This window comes from Trematomus bernacchii, unplaced genomic scaffold (genome assembly GCF_902827165.1).
Source record: "Trematomus bernacchii unplaced genomic scaffold, fTreBer1.1, whole genome shotgun sequence".
In the NCBI taxonomy this organism is placed as follows: Eukaryota; Metazoa; Chordata; class Actinopteri; order Perciformes; family Nototheniidae; genus Trematomus; species Trematomus bernacchii.
This window is the reverse complement of record NW_022987778.1, coordinates 1,404,532-1,423,211: the sequence shown is the minus strand read 5'-3', so window position 1 is coordinate 1,423,211 and position 18,680 is coordinate 1,404,532. Positions and strand designations below refer to the sequence as shown.

At 41.2% G+C, this 18,680-nt stretch overlaps 1 protein-coding gene across 2 annotated transcripts in view; it reads left to right on the top strand.

Annotated features, from left to right (window-relative positions):
• The first annotated feature begins 667 nt into the window (after positions 1-667).
• The window catches only part of lrrk2 (leucine-rich repeat kinase 2), a 57,571-nt gene continuing 39,558 nt past the window's right edge, over positions 668-18,680 (top strand). Inside the window, exons 1-13 of one of the 2 annotated variants that reach the window (XM_034149157.1) lie at positions 668-1,229; positions 2,922-3,004; positions 6,183-6,292; positions 7,892-7,980; positions 9,612-9,749; positions 11,235-11,369; positions 13,286-13,417; positions 15,308-15,427; positions 16,143-16,303; positions 16,769-16,842; positions 17,563-17,669; positions 18,217-18,346; positions 18,553-18,677. In XM_034149157.1, coding sequence (XP_034005048.1) covers positions 1,055-1,229; positions 2,922-3,004; positions 6,183-6,292; positions 7,892-7,980; positions 9,612-9,749; positions 11,235-11,369; positions 13,286-13,417; positions 15,308-15,427; positions 16,143-16,303; positions 16,769-16,842; positions 17,563-17,669; positions 18,217-18,346; positions 18,553-18,677 — 1,579 coding nt within the window. In that variant the 5' untranslated portion in view covers positions 668-1,054. Of the gene's footprint in view, positions 1,230-2,918; positions 3,005-6,182; positions 6,293-7,891; positions 7,981-9,611; positions 9,750-11,234; positions 11,370-13,285; positions 13,418-15,307; positions 15,428-16,142; positions 16,304-16,768; positions 16,843-17,562; positions 17,670-18,216; positions 18,347-18,552; positions 18,678-18,680 lie in introns of both variants that reach the window. The other variant, XM_034149156.1, reaches the window with a different exon arrangement.

The window sequence follows — 18,680 nt, the reverse complement described above, 5'->3', positions numbered from 1 at the left end:
TTTAATGGAATACGGCGTGAATCAGTGCTGCTCGCCTCTGCTTTTTAAATCGGTAAATCAGTGACTGACGTCAGACATCGGGCCGGGGCGGGAGTGAAGCTGTCAAATTACAGTCAATTACATTTGATTTAAAAACAATTTGCTGGTATTATATTATCAACGTAAAAACTTTACCGACAGAAAAACGTCCATTGAGTTACAGTCAAACGAATTTCTGATACCATTATGGATTTATAAAGAGAAATGGACACAGCGTTCATTCCTATGAGAGTTGCTCAGTGGCGCATGAAGCCCAAAACAGAGCGACTGCAGATTCAAATAGTACCCGTATGTGGGCCCACAGAGCATGCGCAGTTGAGTTGGAGAAAAATAACTTGATTCAGCTTTTAGCGCATTTTACAACTTTAAAACCCTGATTATTTAAATAAGGGCTATACAAGTGTTGATGCTGGGTAGTTTATTTAGCTAAAAAATAATATATAGGCTACGCTGATTTACAGACTTCTCTTTCCCAATGTAAGTCGATGGGAAAACGAAAATAACGTCACGGAAGCTGTAGTACCACCATTTGGCCACTACGGCCATTCATAAAAATCAGCTTCAACTGCCGGCGCACTTCCTGTAGGCTCGGATACCGACCCCACTGTTTACTTCCAGTTTCCTCTTTACAACGGGAAGTTTTTTCCGGCCCGCAGACCGCAGTCATATGATGTGACCATAAGGAAGGAGGAACACGGCTGCCGGAGAGGAACTGCTGGTTTTTCCCGCAGAAAACCACAGAAAGTAAAAAACTCCGACAAAAGAGGAACATGTTTCACTGCCAGAAGAAAGTTTGCATAGGACGGTGATGTCAGGATCGAAACTCATTCACACTTCGATAGACAGCTTCTCTATTTGTGACTGCTACTCAGCCGAATTGTAGCTAGTGTAATATGATGTAATATAGCTATTATTTAGCAATGTGATTTATTTTTTTGAGTCACTTTTACTCGTTTTTTCTCACGCAATGCCGCAGCAATGCTCAAATATAAGCTGTTCTGAGGGATTCACCTAAATGCAAACTTGTCAGCTGGAAAAGTGTTTTTTAAAGACCATGGTTAACCAGGAGGAGTTGGAAGAAAGGTTGAAGAAACTTGTGGTGAGGCTGAAAATCCCACAAGAAGACAGACAAGTGTGCACGCTGATTCAGATCATCCAGGATCTGCTTTTCCTGGCGCACACCGACAATGGTAGGAAACTCTCTCTTCCTGCATGTGTGCATCATGCTGCTGCTCATACACATACATGGTTTCCTCTGGACATGTTGTTGGACTTGTTTCAGCTTTTGGTACAACACGTACTCCTTTACTGAAGTGTTACTAATATAAATTAACTCAGATCTTGTACTCGAGTAAAAGTAGAAGTACCACAGTGTAGGAATACTCTGTTATAAGTAAAAGTCCTGCAATCAAAAGGTTACTCAAGTAGAAAAGTATTAGTTTCAAAGAATACTTAAAGTACCAAAAATAGTCATCGTGCAGATTGGTCCATTCCAGAATAATATATATGATATGTTTTATGATTATTGATCATTAAAGTGTTCTCAAAGCTGGTAAAGGTGCAGCTAGTTTGTGAATGTACTCAAGGTGTAACTAAAGTCTGATTTAAGAGTTGATTATATTTCATATCATTAAACCACATCTGCTAAGTAAAGGTATAAAACACATTTTGTGGAGTAAAAGTACACGATCAACCTCTGAGTTGTAGATGAGTAGAAATACAACACATTACAATACTCAGTTAAAGTACTAGTATCTCCAAAATGTACTTTTGTAGTGTACTTGAGTAAATCTACTAAGTTACTCTACACCACTGCATGTATGCTGCTGATCATAAAAGCCATGGTTTTCTTTGTTCATGTTGTTGGACTTGTTTCAGTCTCTGGTACAACACGTTCTCAGATCCTTTACTGAAGTGTTACTAATATAAATAACAAAGACTTTATATGACACACCAATACAAGGTCCATAGCGAGAAATAGTGATACCACAGTGTAAAATACTCCATAGCTACAGTAAGTATTGCAGTTTAATTTAGGCTAAAATCAGCATAATATAGTTATACTTAAAATATAAAAAATACTCAGTATGTAGAAAATTGCTGTCATTCTGGCGTTTTGATTATTATGTATAGTGCATTAACATAATAGCATTATTTTAATACTGCAGTCTGTGTCGCTCTTTTTATAATCAAAAATTAATTTAAACCTTTTCTAGACGTGCACAATGACAACAAGATAACCATAATAAATGTTGTATGTTGATCATACGTTTTCTTTGTAAAAGGAGAATAAAGTACCGTTCAGTATGTTCTTGTTAAAGCTGATGCACAAAATGGAAAGACTTATGCACAACACTTGTTCTTTGTTATTGTAGTATCCACCACACTGCTTTAGAGTGACTTTGTGTTGTCTGAACAGTTCTTCGTATCAGTCTCGGTTCCTTATGCATATTTATCGTACTTGTATTTTTTTCCATGTCCTATAATCTTATTCTACGGTACTTTTACTGCTCTACATTTAACCCATATTTACAGTAGCTAGTGTGCAGATAAAGATAAGACCCATACTCTAGGGACATGGATGAATTGCTGTATTTCATGGTTTAATCCAACTGAGCAACTTCTGTTTTTAATCGTAAGATAGTACACAAATGTATCATCATGCATATTTTACAGTTCACTGTTCTGATAATATTGATGTGTATTTGAAGGTCTGTATTTGAATACCGAACGTCTGATCGATCCTCCTTATTGGTAGACTATTCTCCAAGACTTGTGATATGCATTAAAACGTGTAATGTATATATCATAAGGCGTGTGAAGGACTGTCCCGTTATTCAAAGCTAACTCATCACATCATTTCTTCCCATCTGTTGCAGCAGCTGAACTGTTTGAAGGGAAAAGCGTCCATGCCCCCCTCATGCTGGTGCTCTCATCCTACAGCAGCAGCAAGGGGGTCCAGCAGGTACCACACACCTCACACAACTCTGATTGTGTGCTTTACTTTCCCTTTTGCATCAGATGTGTGTTATCAAGCCATCTTGGACTTAAACAGATAACACACACACACTTCAAACTGTGTCTTTAAAGCCAGATTTAAAAGGCCAAAATGAAACACAATAGTATTCTATCTTAAACGAGACACACATATGTACAGTTAGTACAACAGCATCACCTGCTTACCATAAAAGTAACCCACAGCTGAAAGGCTCACACCTGATACAGCATGTGTATGGCGTCTGGTGACTGCACCTTATCACAGGTTGGATTCAATGTGACACAAAACGAAAGTGAGATTATGATCAGTCAGTCATAACAGTCTCATATAAAGAGTAAATCATCATCTGTAGTATTCAAATGTTTCCCCATAAAAGCTGTAGGCAGTTTGTTGGGCAGTAAATATGGTTTAAACCAGATGTAGCTGTTAGATAGTATCTAGCTGCAGTCCCTTTGTCAAGGTCAAGGTTCTGTATTTGTCAAAACGAACATAGCTACAGTGTAGTTACTGTATGTCGATGAAAATCTTGTGTCACAGGCTTCTCCAACAGTGCAACACAAAACACAGAGAAACAGACAAATATAGTGCAAGTAAATAGTAATACAAAAAGAAAAGTAGTTTAAAAAAGTGAAATAGTGCAATAAGAGTCTATATGCAAGTAATTGAAATATGATATATTAGGTAAATAGATACTCGCCGCTGGGAGTAGAGGTCCTCCATGGAGGGCAGCTCCGTCCTGGTGATGTTCTGTGCAGTTTCCACCACCCTCTGTAAAGCCTTACGATTGAGGGCGGTGCAACCAGTCAGGATGCTCTCTATGGTGCACCTGTAGAAGGTTAGGATCCTCTCTATGGTGCACCTGTAGAAGGTCAGGATCCTCTCTATGGTGCACCTGTAGAAGGTCAGGATGCTCTCTCTATGGTGCACCTGTAGAAGGTCAGGATGCTCTCTATGGTGCACCTGTAGAAGGTCAGGATCCTCTCTATGGCGCACCTGTAGAAGGTCAGGATGCTCTCTATGGTGCACCTGGAGGATGCTCTCTATGGTGCACCTGGAGGATGCTCTCTATGGTGCACCTGTAGAAGGTCAGGATGCTCTCTATGGTGCACCTGTAGAAGGTCAGGATGCTCTCTATGGTGCACCTGTAGAAGGTCTGGATCCTCTCTATGGTGCACCTGTAGAAGGTCAGGATGCTCTCTATGGTGCACCTGTAGAAGGTCAGGATGCTCTCTATGGTGCACCTGTAGAAGGTCAGGATGCTCTCTATGGTGCACCTGTAGAAGGTCAGGATGCTCTCTATGGTGCACCTGTAGAAGGTCAGGATGCTCTCTATGGTGCACCTGGAGGATGCTCTCTATGGTGCACCTGTAGAAGGTCAGGATGCTCTCTATGGTGCACCTGGAGGATGCTCTCTATGGTGCACCTGTAGAAGGTCAGGATGCTCTCTATGGTGCACCTGTAGAAGGTCAGGATGCTCTCTATGGTGCACCTGCAGAAGGTCAGGATGCTCTCTATGGTGCACCTGGAGGATGCTCTCTATGGTGCACCTGTAGAAGGTCAGGATGCTCTCTATGGTGCACCTGTAGAAGGTCAGGATGCTCTCTATGGTGCACCTGTAGAAGGTTAGGATCCTCTCTATGGTGCACCTGTAGAAGGTCAGGATCCTCTCTATGGTGCACCTGTAGAAGGTCAGGATGCTCTCTATGGTGCACCTGTAGAAGGTCAGGATGCTCTCTATGGTGCACCTGTAGAAGGTCAGGATGCTCTCTCTATGGTGCACCTGTAGAAGGTCAGGATGCTCTCTATGGTGCACCTGTAGAAGGTCAGGATGCTCTCTATGGCGCACCTGTAGAAGGTCAGGATGCTCTCTATGGCGCACCTGTAGAAGGTTAGGATGCTCTCTATGGTGCACCTGTAGAAGGTCAGGATGCTCTCTATGGTGCACCTGTAGGAGATCAGGATGCTCTCTATGGTGCACCTGTAGAAGGTCAGGATGCTCTCTATGGCGCACCTGTAGAAGGTCAGGATGCTCTCTATGGCGCACCTGTAGAAGGTTAGGATGCTCTCTATGGTGCACCTGTAGAAGGTCAGGATACTCTCTATGGTGCACCTGTAGAAGGTCAGGATGCTCTCTATGGTGCACCTGGAGGATGCTCTCTCTATGGTGCACCTGGAGGATGCTCTCTATGGTGCACCTGTAGAAGGTCAGGATGCTCTCTATGGTGCACCTGTAGAAGGTCAGGATGCTCTCTATGGCGCACCTGTAGAAGGTCAGGATGCTCTCTATGGCGCACCTGTAGAAGGTCAGGATGCTCTCTATGGCGCACCTGTAGAAGGTTAGGATGCTCTCTATGGTGCACCTGTAGAAGGTCAGGATCCTCTCTATGGTGCACCTGGAGGATGCTCTCTCTATGGTGCACCTGTAGGAGATCAGGATGCTCTCTATGGTGCACCTGTAGAAGGTCAGGATCCTCTCTATGGTGCACCTGGAGGATGCTCTCTCTATGGTGCACCTGGAGGATGCTCTCTATGGTGCACCTGTAGGAGATCAGGATGCTCTCTATGGTGCACCTGTAGAAGTTGCACGGTATTCTGGAGTCCATGCTTTACAACTTTACAATTGTAAAGACACAACAAATATGACATAGTCTCTATCACACTCACATTTATAAAGCATAGATCAACACACAAAGACTTGTATATGTTTATCAGTACAACTATAACATTACAATGAATTAACAGTCAAACAAATGTTGAGTTAAGACTGGTTGTTCCAAATCTATATGTTGAGACATTGTTGTTTGATACCTTTTTTAACGTGCAACCCATTCATGCATGATTTTGTCTCAAGCATATCACTGTTCAGCAGTTTGCTTTACATAAAGTAAAATGATCCTGCCTTAATAGTTTTCTTTCAGATAAATACAAGAGCTTATTGATTTTGGCTTTGCTACAGTGGAGTCAAACACGTTTTGCACCTTTGTGTCCTCAGGTGGAAAATTGCCTGAGCATAATACAAGTAAATATAGACAGTGATTACACACAGTGAACAAATAGATTTAGATTTCAGTTAGAAATTCTGTCTTTTTCTTATTCTGACAGTTTGACTGCTTGAGTGTGTGACGGTGTGATTTCCTCCCCACAGGTGGGATGGTCATTGCTGTGCCGGCTGATTGAAATCTGCCCCGACACTCTGGAGCAGCTGACCAGACCTCTGCAGGCCGCCAAGGAGTGGGAGGTACTGGGAGTGCACCAGTAAGTGAAGATATTCGTACTGATGGAGCAGGAGTGAATTCATATGTTCTCCCTCAAAGCATCGCTGTAGCTCGGTACAACCTCACATAACGTTTAGCATGGCTGTATACTCGTTGTCTTGTTACTTTAGACATGAATCACATCCTCATAAACACGGTTAGTGTCCCAAATAGAAGTGAGAATAATCGTGAACGTTTTGAGAGTTGCCTAACATTTGGAAATACAGTTTCATTAATCATATAATCATATATGTAATGTTTGTTTGTTGCTTTCTTCACGACGTTGAGTTTTTTTTTATTTGAAGGTTTATTAGAATATGTGTAAAAGTACCGGTAAATATTTATAGTAAATCCAACTTTGTGTCATCAATACCATCATCAGGAGTGTCCAGATTACCTTAATATATATTAACTTTAAGAACATCTGGGTACAAAGGATTTAAACACAATTTTCAGTTCCTGTTCATCACACAGAATCAGCTGTGGTTATATTACAGTTTAACACAATGTCAGTTTGACCTGAATTTGTCTTTTCCCTATTCACCTTTTCAGTTCCTTTTTGTATCTCTGTCTAGCTGTCTAACATTTCCTCTAAATCCCTTTGTATTTCACCAAGCTGTTCCAAGAAGTGTGCTCGGATAAGTAGAGGTCGTAGAATACCTTTTGACCCTAATGATATGCAGAGCTTTAAAGGTCCCATGTCACGGCCATTTCTACTGATCATAATTCCATTGTGGAGGTCTACTAGAATAGATTTATATTGTTCAATGTTCCAAACTCACATTGGTTTCTCATACAGCATCTCTGTATAGTATGTGTATTCACTCTCTGTCCTAAACGGCTTGTTGGAGCTCCTGCCCCCCCCCCTCCCTGTGAGCCCAGTGTGCTCTGATTGGTCGGGACGTTGCGAGGCTCGCTGCTCAATGATCTGGCTTACTGGTGTGGTTTCCGGGTCGGCGATACAGCGGGACAGCGCGAAACTCATCCTGAGCACACACAAACACTCACAGCCGAAGTAAAAACAATAAGTGTGGCTTGATATTGAGTAAGAAAAAGGTTTATAAACGCTGTGAGAATGGGTCTGCGGAGAGCATTGCTCCACGATCCCAACTCGTCTATTACCAACCAGGGAGCTCTATGCAAGTCAATGGGGACTCCCTGTTAGTTGAACACTTACGCTAAAGGTCCTGGTGTGTGAGGAGCTCCGCGGATTGGTCCATTTTGGTTCCGGGAACCGCATGACGTCATGCGGTTCCCGGAAGAAACAAATGGAAAAAGAGAAATGGAAAAAGAGAAATGTCCAACGAGGCGTTCTGGGGCAGCATAGACAGGTCTTTTCTGTGTTAGAGTTTTACTCGCTACAGGGTGTACTTTGAGGGTTTGTGACTCTGCAGACCGTTTACATGCAGAAAAAGCTTCATAACACACAAGGGGACGGGTAATAACCAGAAAAGCATGACATCAATATTCCTGTACCTTTCCAAACATCACGCCCCTGTACACAGACAGTAAAAGGATGGAATTGACTCGAGTCTCACTCTTGAATCCCTTTTGGTCTTCAGCTCTGGTTAATCCTTCTCTTGTCCTGATGTGTTTCCAGGCAGATCCTGAAGGTGTTCTCTCAGTACAGCTCAGACTGCAGAGTGACCATGGTGGGACTCAGAGCGCTGGCTCTCCTGCTCAGATCAGGTAAACAACAACAACAACAACAACAACACAGCAGATACTGTATGCTAAAAAACACGACCACTCCTACTAAATATGACAAAAGTAAAAAGAGAATTGAAAAGCTTTTGCTGTGCATTAGAGCCTAGCTAGGTTGTGATTTTACAGTTGAAGACAGCAAAGTCACGGATCAATATAAAAAAGAAACTTGAAAGTATATCGTTCATAAAGACTTTCAGCGTAATAAGATAATATAAGATAAGATACTCAGACTTTATTACATTTTTTATTTTAAGCCCTGGAGTGGTACTGAAACTGAAAATGTGAATGTGATATTTTGTACTGTATTATTGTCTGAAACAAAAAAAAACTTTCAGCAAGAAAGAAGAGTCTAAATGTAGTTTAAATGTGTGAGGAAACGTATGAGAAGCATGTACAGTTGAGAAAGAAATAAACAAAACCAAACCAACAATAAGCAGATGTGTTCAACCAAAGCACTTTGCCATAACATCGAGATGAAAATCTACATTTCTTTAACTGTGGCCTAAAAACTCTCAAGAAAACGATAAAACCCAATCACATATTTAGTGAAATCCATATTGTGGACCTCCTAAATTTCATTTAATAAAAAGTAGAACACTTTCATCTCTGTCTAGAAAAGATCTTTGTCTGTGACCTATATTCCACCCTGCTCTGTGTGTGCTCAGTAAAGGTTCATAAGAGGGTCAGATCATATGGTCTGCAAACTGCCTCCACTTGTCTGTGACTACAAGGTTAGTGGGTTCACTGCAGGGGTCATTCATGAAGCAAGCCAAGGACTTCCTGCTTCTGATGGAAATATCCAGATAACGCCAACGGAGAAAAAACTGCGAAATGATGATGAGATATTCTTATATCAAGGTTGCAACATTGTTGATAAATCCAAGCACGGACACCCGTCTGCTCTCACATTCCTGCATTATGTTTTGCGGGAACCAATCTATTCACACTTTCCCGCAGCTGCAAGTTTGGGGCAAGACACAATAAATAAAGCTTCGCCAGTTTGGGTCCTTATCACAACTGATGAGGATGGCCAAAAGATGCTCTGCTCAGAGGGCCTGCAAATGATTCTGGAAGAGAGAGAACCATTTGATGATGATGAAGAGGAAGAGGAAGAGGCTTCAAAATGTGACGATCACATTTCTGAGAAGTCTGAGTCTGACAGCGACTTTGAAGAAGAGGATGAGATTGAGCATCAGCTAGAGAAAGAAAAGACGAGCCACAGGACCAGCCGGTCAGCGGGCAAAACAAGTAGCACTTTCATTCATTAATGTGATCTCACGAATGCAAAAGGGCACATATGAACCATGCTGTTTAGATTGCTTGTAATTGAGATGAAGTTGAGTATTTTAACATCAAATAGTTTGATTGTGTTGACTTGAAGCCCAAAAAGGCAGCGGGTCCACCAGACCCACGAACACTGGCTGAGTAACACAAATATGAACGCCACACAAGGGTTAAATGAGATAGTACCAATGAATACTTCCTCCCCACTCATTTGTTCTAAACAAACAATTATGAGATATTCACTACCTAAACACATAGTGCCGTTTCCCAAACTCCTGCCCTCATTGAGTCAACTAACTTGTATACGTGTTTAAATCTTGTTTCTGCAGACATGATTCTTCGGCTGGTGCTGGAGGAGGATGAGGAGGATGTGTTTGTCCTGGTGGTGCAGGCGATGAAGATGTTCCCCAGCAGTGAGGAGGTGCAGATCCAGGGCTGTGCCGCGCTGCAGCTGCTGCTGGAGGGAGGTGAGCAGGGACTCAGTTTGACCTCTAATATACTCGGGTGTGGAGTCACATGCATGTCCTTTGTCCTTGTTGAGATGTTAAAGGTCATGTACTAGACTAGAGTGACAGTCAAATCGGACTTTTTAAAATATGATTCTACTCCAAACGGTTCTTTGCTATTATTCTTATCTTACCATCAACGTTTTCCTGAATAAAAAATAGGTCAACTAAGGTTTATTATTCTTTAGTTGGCTGTTTGAGGTTCAGCTTCACATCATCCAATTTGACTCGTCTCACATTTTTCTAGGCCACATGTGTCAAACTCAAGGCCCGGGGGCCAAATCAGGCCCTTGGTGGATTTAATTTCGGCCCGCAGGATAATTTCTAATTACTATTAGATCTGGCCCGCCGGTATATTGCACGCACACCTTCACTCAATCCTGAGGGTTTCCTCAGCTCAGAGCCTGAGCCCAAACATTGATGAACTTGCACCCAAGATGAGATGCCAAGTATCTGGCTTGAACTAGCATCACAGAGCAGCACACTGAGTTTACATGGATGTTTCCTTCTGCACTTTCTTTCTTGAGACAACAGGGCATGTTTGGTTTGTTCTTTGAGGGAAATAGTTTTTTTGAAGCTGTTGTTGGCCTGTGGAAAAATGTAATCATAAGAAATGAAGCTGCAGATAGAGCCATAAGAAATGAATGCAACTGATTATTTAATGTTTAATGTTGTTTTTATAGGCAATCATTTAAGCTTTGTTAGTTCCAGGTTTAATATGTGCAATAAGTTCATTTCAATAAGTTCTGCAATAAACATTGAACCAGTCCGGCCCTCGACTAGTACCCATTTTTTTATTTTGGCCCACTGTGTATTTGAGTTTGACCCCCCTGCTCTATCTATGCTTTGTCAATCTAAGCTGCACTTGGGCTTAGCCTAAAGCTAACATCATCATCCATCTCGGTCCATACTCGCCTTCTAATAAGCTTAAAATAGCAAGTTACAGGAACAGTTTCACCTATATTATAAACATTTACATATTGTTCTTTTTAACTCTTAGTGAAGAGTTTTTTATCTTTCCTTTTTTTCTACCAAACTACAGCACATTCCCCAACAAGTGAGCACAAGCTGCTTGTTCATGAATAGATGCACGCTTCCTCATGAGCACTGATACGCTTTGTGGGTGCCATTTAGAAATAAAACAGTTCCTACTTGAAACTGCTCACAACAGTGTTTTGTGGATTATTTTGAGTAGCTTGGTCATGGTTTCTGGAACGAGACATTGCCATTATTTTGGAGAGAGGCAGATATCACTAAGTCCAATATCTCCAATCAAAATGATCTAGATGTATTGCTTTGGGCTGAACTGTACCTATTAATAGGCCTACACTTAGCATGTAAATATCAACGTTTGAAGAGTGACATGCTCACATATTAGCATTTTAGCTAGCCTTTTCTTAACATTTGTCCATACACTGAACATCTTTCTTGTGCCTGTGTTTCCAGTGAGTGATGAGCACCTGGTGGAGTTTGTGGAGAACCAGGATCACGTTGTGGTTCTAGCGGCTCTGCAGAGGTTCTCCGACAGCCCTGAGCTGCTGCTGCAGGCCATGAAGGTTCTGCTGCCTCTGGCCCGCATCGGTGAGACCTCAGTACATCCCTCATAATGTTTGTGACGTCTAAAAGAGACAAAAAGCAACAAAATGTAGTCTCTTGCCTCTTTCACATGTGTTAAAACACATAAAAAAGGCACATTTAAGATCAAACCTTTTATTTCTGATTTCACACGACCTCTATAACCCCACCAGACGATGATGTCACTGTTAGGCTTTTTGAATGGTCTTGATGGTAATTAGATTATGCCTCGAACAGTAGAATGTGTGGCGTTATGCTCCAGAGCAGTGGTTCTCAAATGGGGGTACGCGGACCCCTAGGGGTACGTTGGAGTACTGCAGGGGGTACGTGAGATTTATTTTATGATAATGAAAAAAAAAAAAAAATGTTAGGAAAAGTAACGAAGTTTGAGCAGTGTGGGTTTTATATTAACAGAGTTACACATATTTCAAAAGCGAAGTGTAATAACTGCAGTGGCCTTCCTGTCACTGAGAATAACAAAGATCCTCAGTGAAGCACAAGCCCATATTTCTCACTAAATTGTAAGTACAACTTATTAAAAAGATCAGTTCAATGCAACTAAGTCGTCTCAGTGTTATTGCATGATGTTAAAATTGGTTTGCCATGAATTTAGTGATGGATTGTAAACATTTGAAATTTAGCATTTAAGTGTTTCTCAGTTACAATGTTGTTGTTTTAATAAATCAGACACCGATGGTGCAGCACTGTACTGTACCTCTTTATATAGGCATTTTTTCCCTAACAAATTGTTTTTGCGCTGATCAGGGGGTACTTGGCTGAATTTTTTTTTCAAAGGGGGTACATTATTGAAAAAAGTTTGAGAAGCACTGCTCCAGAGTAACAACAGCTGTTGAGTTTTGTTTGAGGAAAATAGAGACACAGAAACTCCCTCATGGGGAAGAACACAGAAACTCATTAAGTGAGGCTCTGCGTATTTGTCATAAAAACACATAATTATGTAATAGATCATTTGGTTGATGCCCCAAAATAGTTGTTTTACAAGATTACATACACTCTGAAAGAAAAAAGAGGAACTGAAAGATATTTTACATTTAAGGTTGCGCAAGTTAAAAGGATATTTTGGGCATTTACTACGACTTTAGTAAACAACTCCTTCTGGTCTGTTCCCGATATAGAGTGTCTGAGATGGATAAAATATTGGCATTTTAGCCAGAAGTTCTTAAAAGTTAAGATTGTCAAAAGGATCTCGTCCATTTGGACAATAAAAGAACAACATATGTACTGATAAGGACATTTTTTAATTCTCTCTAGATTTTGTAAAGGTGACACTGTTTCTTAATGACCTGAAACGTACGATAATGATCTCATTATGCACTGCTTTTGGGGATGTTGTCTTTTTTATTATCTGAAACGGTGATCAATCGGTGATAACCTTATCTGATAGTAAGGCCAAGCTATTTCACATGATAGCGCCGCGAGAGTTCCTCTGCAAATAAAGTCTTGTGTTGAGAGAAGCTTAATCACTTATCGATTTATGTGTGCAAAGCCTCTTTTTGGTACAATGAAACACAGGCCATGTCTGTTTGTGACATATTACTTTGTTTCCAGGCAAGTACACTGAAGTTCTTATCAGTTCGGGGACATTCTGCATTAATGGAGCTGGAGTTCAATGAAAAGGGGAAACGTGGCAAACCTTCAGTCACAAACATGTTTTCTCCACATGTGTATTTCCACAGATGTAGAAGTTATTACTGTCAGAGGGGGATTCCAGACTGTTCTGTTATTTGTGAGGGACTTTTCCTGACTGCCTGGTTGTCTGCACTGTATTTCATATTTCATTTTTTTGTCCATCTTGAATCTGCTAACCTCAGTTATTGACTTCTAACATGCAGGTTGTCATTTGAAATAAAAGCAGCAGAGATGGCGTCATTGTTCTGAGGCTATGACCTTTTGTCCTTCAGGCAGTAACGTGGAGATGTTGATGTCGGGGGGGTCTCGCTGCTACAGCCTCGTCATCGCAGCCATGGACGCCTTCCCCGAGGAGGAGGGGCTTCAGGAGACCGCCTGCTGCCTGTTCAGGAGCTTCACATCAGGTCAGACACTCAGATTACACTTCTACACACTGAGTCGGAGTATAACAACTTATATTAAAACTTAAAGGTCCCCTATTATACTGTTTTTCATCAATATATTATAGGTCTCAGATATATACAGAACATGTCTCTGAAGCAGTGGCGAGCCGTGAGCTTTATACCTAGGCCCTCTGACCCCCACCCCTTCCCTCGAAAAAAAGGAAAAAAAAGTTATTACGTCACAGCGTATACTTCAGCGGAATATCAAAACAACGGCCCAGGGTGCAAAACGCATCAATGACAGCGACCCTCTACCACACAAAACAACACCTGTGAACCCAATTTGTGTTCTTTGACATTGAAAATGATATTGCATTGTGTTTGTTACTTTCGTTACAGTTGTATGTCTTAAGTGTAATTTGGCATGCTTTTATTTTGAAGGCGAGTTCACGCTGTTGACAGGAAGTTGTTGTTGCTATGGAAACAAGAAAAGTTTCACAGCGGGCGGAACTTGTCATAAAGTCCGCGATAATGAAACCCACCCATTTAGAGGGAAGATATGATTGGTCAATTGTACTGTCATTTGACATTACTCTCTCGTTCAGTTACTATAGCGGGCCCTCTGTGAATCGCAGAGAGGGCCAGACCTTCTTTCATGTAACCCTTCACATTCAAACAGAGACCGAACAGGCAGATTCGAAGGATTTATTTCTTTGGAAATGTTATTTTATTAAATCAAGTTTTTTTTTCGGTAAAACTAATGAAAAATATAACAAAAATAATATAAAAAATATATATATTTTTAAAAAATATATATTTTTTTAATGTTTTTAAATATTATTTTTTTGAATATCTTAGGCCCTCACAGAGGGCCTAGAGGGCCCTGACGGCTCGCCACTGCTCTGAAGTGTTTGGCTCCAAACACCAAACAGATCATTGCAGCATCCCATAATCCCCTCTGTTTCAGCCCTGTTTCAAAAGTGCTGATTCTCTGTCTGTTACTTTAGATGAAAATAAGGAGCCCCTCCCCACGCCCCTCTGAGAGAGATTTGGTTACAAAGAACACAATGGTGCTCTAGGAGGAGATTCAGGTGATAAGGTGGGGGGGGGGGTACCTTGGTTGGTGATTGGCTAATGGTTACTCAAGCCAAAACATCGTTATGACATCATAAAGTGGCCAAAATCTGATCAGCTCATTTTCAGACAGGTTTTTATATAAATGGATCAGGACAAAAAGAGAGAGAATCTTTGTTCCTGAAACTTTCAGAATCTCTTTACACAGAGGGGACATGTGTTGATGTAGAAGAGACATGAAGAAGAGGATTTTGCATAATTGGTGACCTTTAAGTCGCATCTGGATCACCCTCTAACTCCCCCAACAACATTTTAGTTGGTCTATTTTGTGGATAAATGTGTTGTTGGTTTCAGCCATTTTGTCCCTATGTCCAAGTTGAATAGATCCATATGTTACAATAGAGGACTAGAAAAGGTATTGGTAGAAGAATCTTCTTTCTAGTTTCTTTTGGTAAGTTATTTATTCATGTTGTGCTAAAATAAATGTAAACACCTGAACAGATACTATTTATCTGTTTTGTGTTGTTGTTTAAGTACACTAGCAATAACATAGTACATATATGTTTTCTTTGCATATGTTCATAGTTTACTTTAGTGTGTATTGTGTTCAACATTTAATAACCCTCAGTTTCTCTGACAATGAATAACTGAGTATCTCTTCACTTGTTGACGTTCAGTGATAACTCTGTTTGCTAAATCAATGAACCCTCACTATTATTCCAGCAGTGTTTGGATTGTATTCATCCTGATGTTTGCCAGTGAACAGATTAAGATTAAAGGGGTCAATAAAGGCACCTGTTTTATCACGGGTGCGCTTGTTTTTGTGTCTCCTCGTAGAGAGTTACTATAACATCCTGGTTCTGAACGGGGTGCAGAGGATCGTAGTGAGAGCCTGTCAGCGTTTCCCCGACAACGCCAAGCTGCAGGCGGCCGCTCTGTCCTGCCTGGCTGACCTGAGTGAGGACACACACACACACACACACACACACACACACACACACCTACACACCTACACACCTACACACACACACACACATACACATACACAAACTATATTTAACCCCTGTATTTATACCCACACTGATGAAAACAGAACAATGCCTTAACCTCAACATAACATCGCATGGCAGTGTTATACGGAGAAGATAAATGATACTATGGAACAGGAACAGCACGTTCTCTATGTGTTGTGTGTCTATGCTGATTGATTTTATAAAGTTGTTAGTCATTAACCATCAGCTAAGGTTTTCCAGGGTACTGAATATGTAAATAAATAGGCCATTTAAAGAGGCCCTGTTATGCTTTTTGGGTTATTCCCTTTTTTCTGTAATGTGTTATATAGGTTTTAGTGCATGTAAATTAAACCAAAACAATAGACCGATATCCAGGAGATTGAACCCATTTAAAGTCAACATACTACTTTTCTTTGACCTTATTTCTAACCAGCTATGTATCAAGCTTTGTCAACTACGAGATATTCCCAACAAGCTGCAAAAGCACAGCCATCAGAGGATTAACAATGAGTCCTCAGTAGAACATTGCACATCAATTGATTGTATGTGAAGGACAAGTTGTATGTTTTTCAGCACACGGCCGTTGATAAGGCCAGAATATGCTGTGATAATATTTCGTACAGTGGAGTTATTCACACCACATTATGTCCGCCTGTTAGCCGCGACCATCGTGCAGAACAAAGCGGTGGCGGAGCAGGGTCTGGAGGAGGGGGAGGCGGAGGAGAACAGGGGTCGGGAGGAGGTGGAGGACATGGGTCTGGGCTGGATGGAGGCCTGCTGCTCGGCGCTGGAGCTCCACACCGCGGATCCAGACGTTCAGGTCAGTCTCCAGTGTCAAGTCAAGTCTCAATAAAAGACCCCCATCACCCCAGCAACAAACTGTTCTGTCTGCTATCATCCGGTCTAAAAGCACCAGACTCAGGGACAGTTTCATTCCACAGGCCATAAGACTGTTAAACACCTGAACTTTTGAAAGGACATAACATTCATCTGTTTGCTACTTACAAATTATTTATTTAATATATCATATTATAATAATCATATACACTATTTCTATCCTATTTTATTTGTATTTACTTGCACTATTGTATCTGTTTTACTGTGTTGCACTGTTGGAGGACCTCAGATTTTCATTGACATTTCTACACTGTAGCTATGTACAAATGACAATAAAAGCCTTGAATCTTGAAAAAGTGCTCCAGTCCCTCCAGCTACAGACCATATTTCACAAAGAAGCACTTTTTAAAAAGTCTCTAACTTGCGTCAATCCTTTCTGCCGCCTCAGGAAGCTGCCAGCTGGGCCATCCATAATCTGCTTCTGCACGGAGTGAAGCATTCAGAGGAGGAGCAGGAAGAGAGGTACCACTGTCTGAGGATTTAAACACTTAAAGGTCCCCTATTATACTGTTTTTCATTACTTTATTATAGGTCTCAGATATATATAAAACATGTCTCTGAAGTGTTTGGCTCCAAACACCAAACAGATCGTTGCAGCATCCCATAATCCCCTCTGTTTCAGCCCTGTTTCAAAAGTGCTGATTCTCTGTCTGTTACTTTAGATGAAAATAAGGAGCCCCTCCCCACGCCCCTCAGAGAGATATTTGGTTAAAAAGATCACAATGGTGCTCTAGGAGGAGATTCAGGTGATAAGGTGGGGGGGGGGGGGTTACCTTGGTTGGTGATTGGCTAATGGTTACACAAGCAAACACATCGTTATGACATCATAAAGTGGCCAAAATCAGCTCATACAGACAGACAGGTTTTTATATAAATGGATCAGGACAAAAAGAGAGAGAATCTTTTTTCCTGAAACTTTCAGAGTCTCTTTGCACAGGAGGGGACACATGTTGATGAAGAAGAGACATGAAAAAGTGGATTTTGCATAATAGGTGACCTTTAAAAGCCCAAAGGAATTATAAATGGACCTCTTTTTAGATCAGGGAAATGCTGGAAATCAGATTCTGCATAATTAAGTGTTGTGCACGTCTTGCTTTTCATGTCATCAGGGTTGAATAAGACATGAATGAATATGTCTTCTAAGGGGATTTAATGTCCTTGTTGCACGTGGTGTGTTTTCAGGACTCCTGTCCACAGACAGCTGATGGTGGCCATGCTGCTCCACTCCTCCTCTCCCCGAGTGTTTCAAGCTGCTACCAGTGCCATCTCAACACTGCTCACACACAACAGTGAGTCTCCAACACTATCATTGAGATTAAAGTACATTAAAGCAATTACAATCAACGTTTTTTACCTTACAATGATGTGAAAAGTGGTTGAGCTTAACTTTTTAGTAGCCATGATATAAACCTGCAAAGAAAATATTAAATATGCAGATATAAAAAAAATTCCCCAAATGTGAATTAAGTTGCGATAGGCCATTTTGGAAAGTTTTAGGTAACATTTTTGGGATTTACTAACAAAATTGTACATAAAGGTTTCATCAACTTTAGATTTTGAGCCTTTTTTAGTCAATACATTTCCAGTGTGGTTACTCTAAAACATTAATGATGTTTGTTAATCATCAACCATTCATGATGGAGGTTGTTTTCATTTGACAAGAGAGAAAGACATCAGGGTTTTTATACAATTATACATTTTGCCTTTTTTTTGGTTAATTTCTAGGATATCTCAATGTTGTATTCTCAGATTGTTTGACCTACTGCAGGTTTATTATCTCAGGTTCAGCATGTTCTGTTGGCTCGCACAGTGAATGTCTGCCTGCTCTGTCTGCAGGTAAGATGCGCTCTCTGCTGCTGTCCAGTGGCCTTCATGTCAACTTAGTGGAGATGATGAAGAGACACTCAAACTCGGCTGAAGTTTCCATCAGCGCCTGTAATCTGCTCAAACTGCTCTTCCAGGGAAGGTGGGCAAAAACACAGTCTGTCCAAGTTGGGCTTTAGAAAAGGGGTCACGAGGTCATTAAGGGTCAAATGAAAGCACAACAAGGAGTAGACTTGTTCACAGATCGTCCACATTTGTCTATAGTGCTTTTATTTTCAAACGTGTTTATTATGAAGTTATAATCTTCAAGGAATGATATTTTCTCAACCTGTCTCTGTGCGTCTGCAGGACGGCCAGTCTGGATGAGCTGACCATGGCCATGACTCAGATCCTGATCAGCATGAAGGTCCACAACTTCCAGCCGGAGGTTCAGCTGGAGGCGCTGCAGGCCAGCCTCGTCTTCCTCTGCCCAGGTG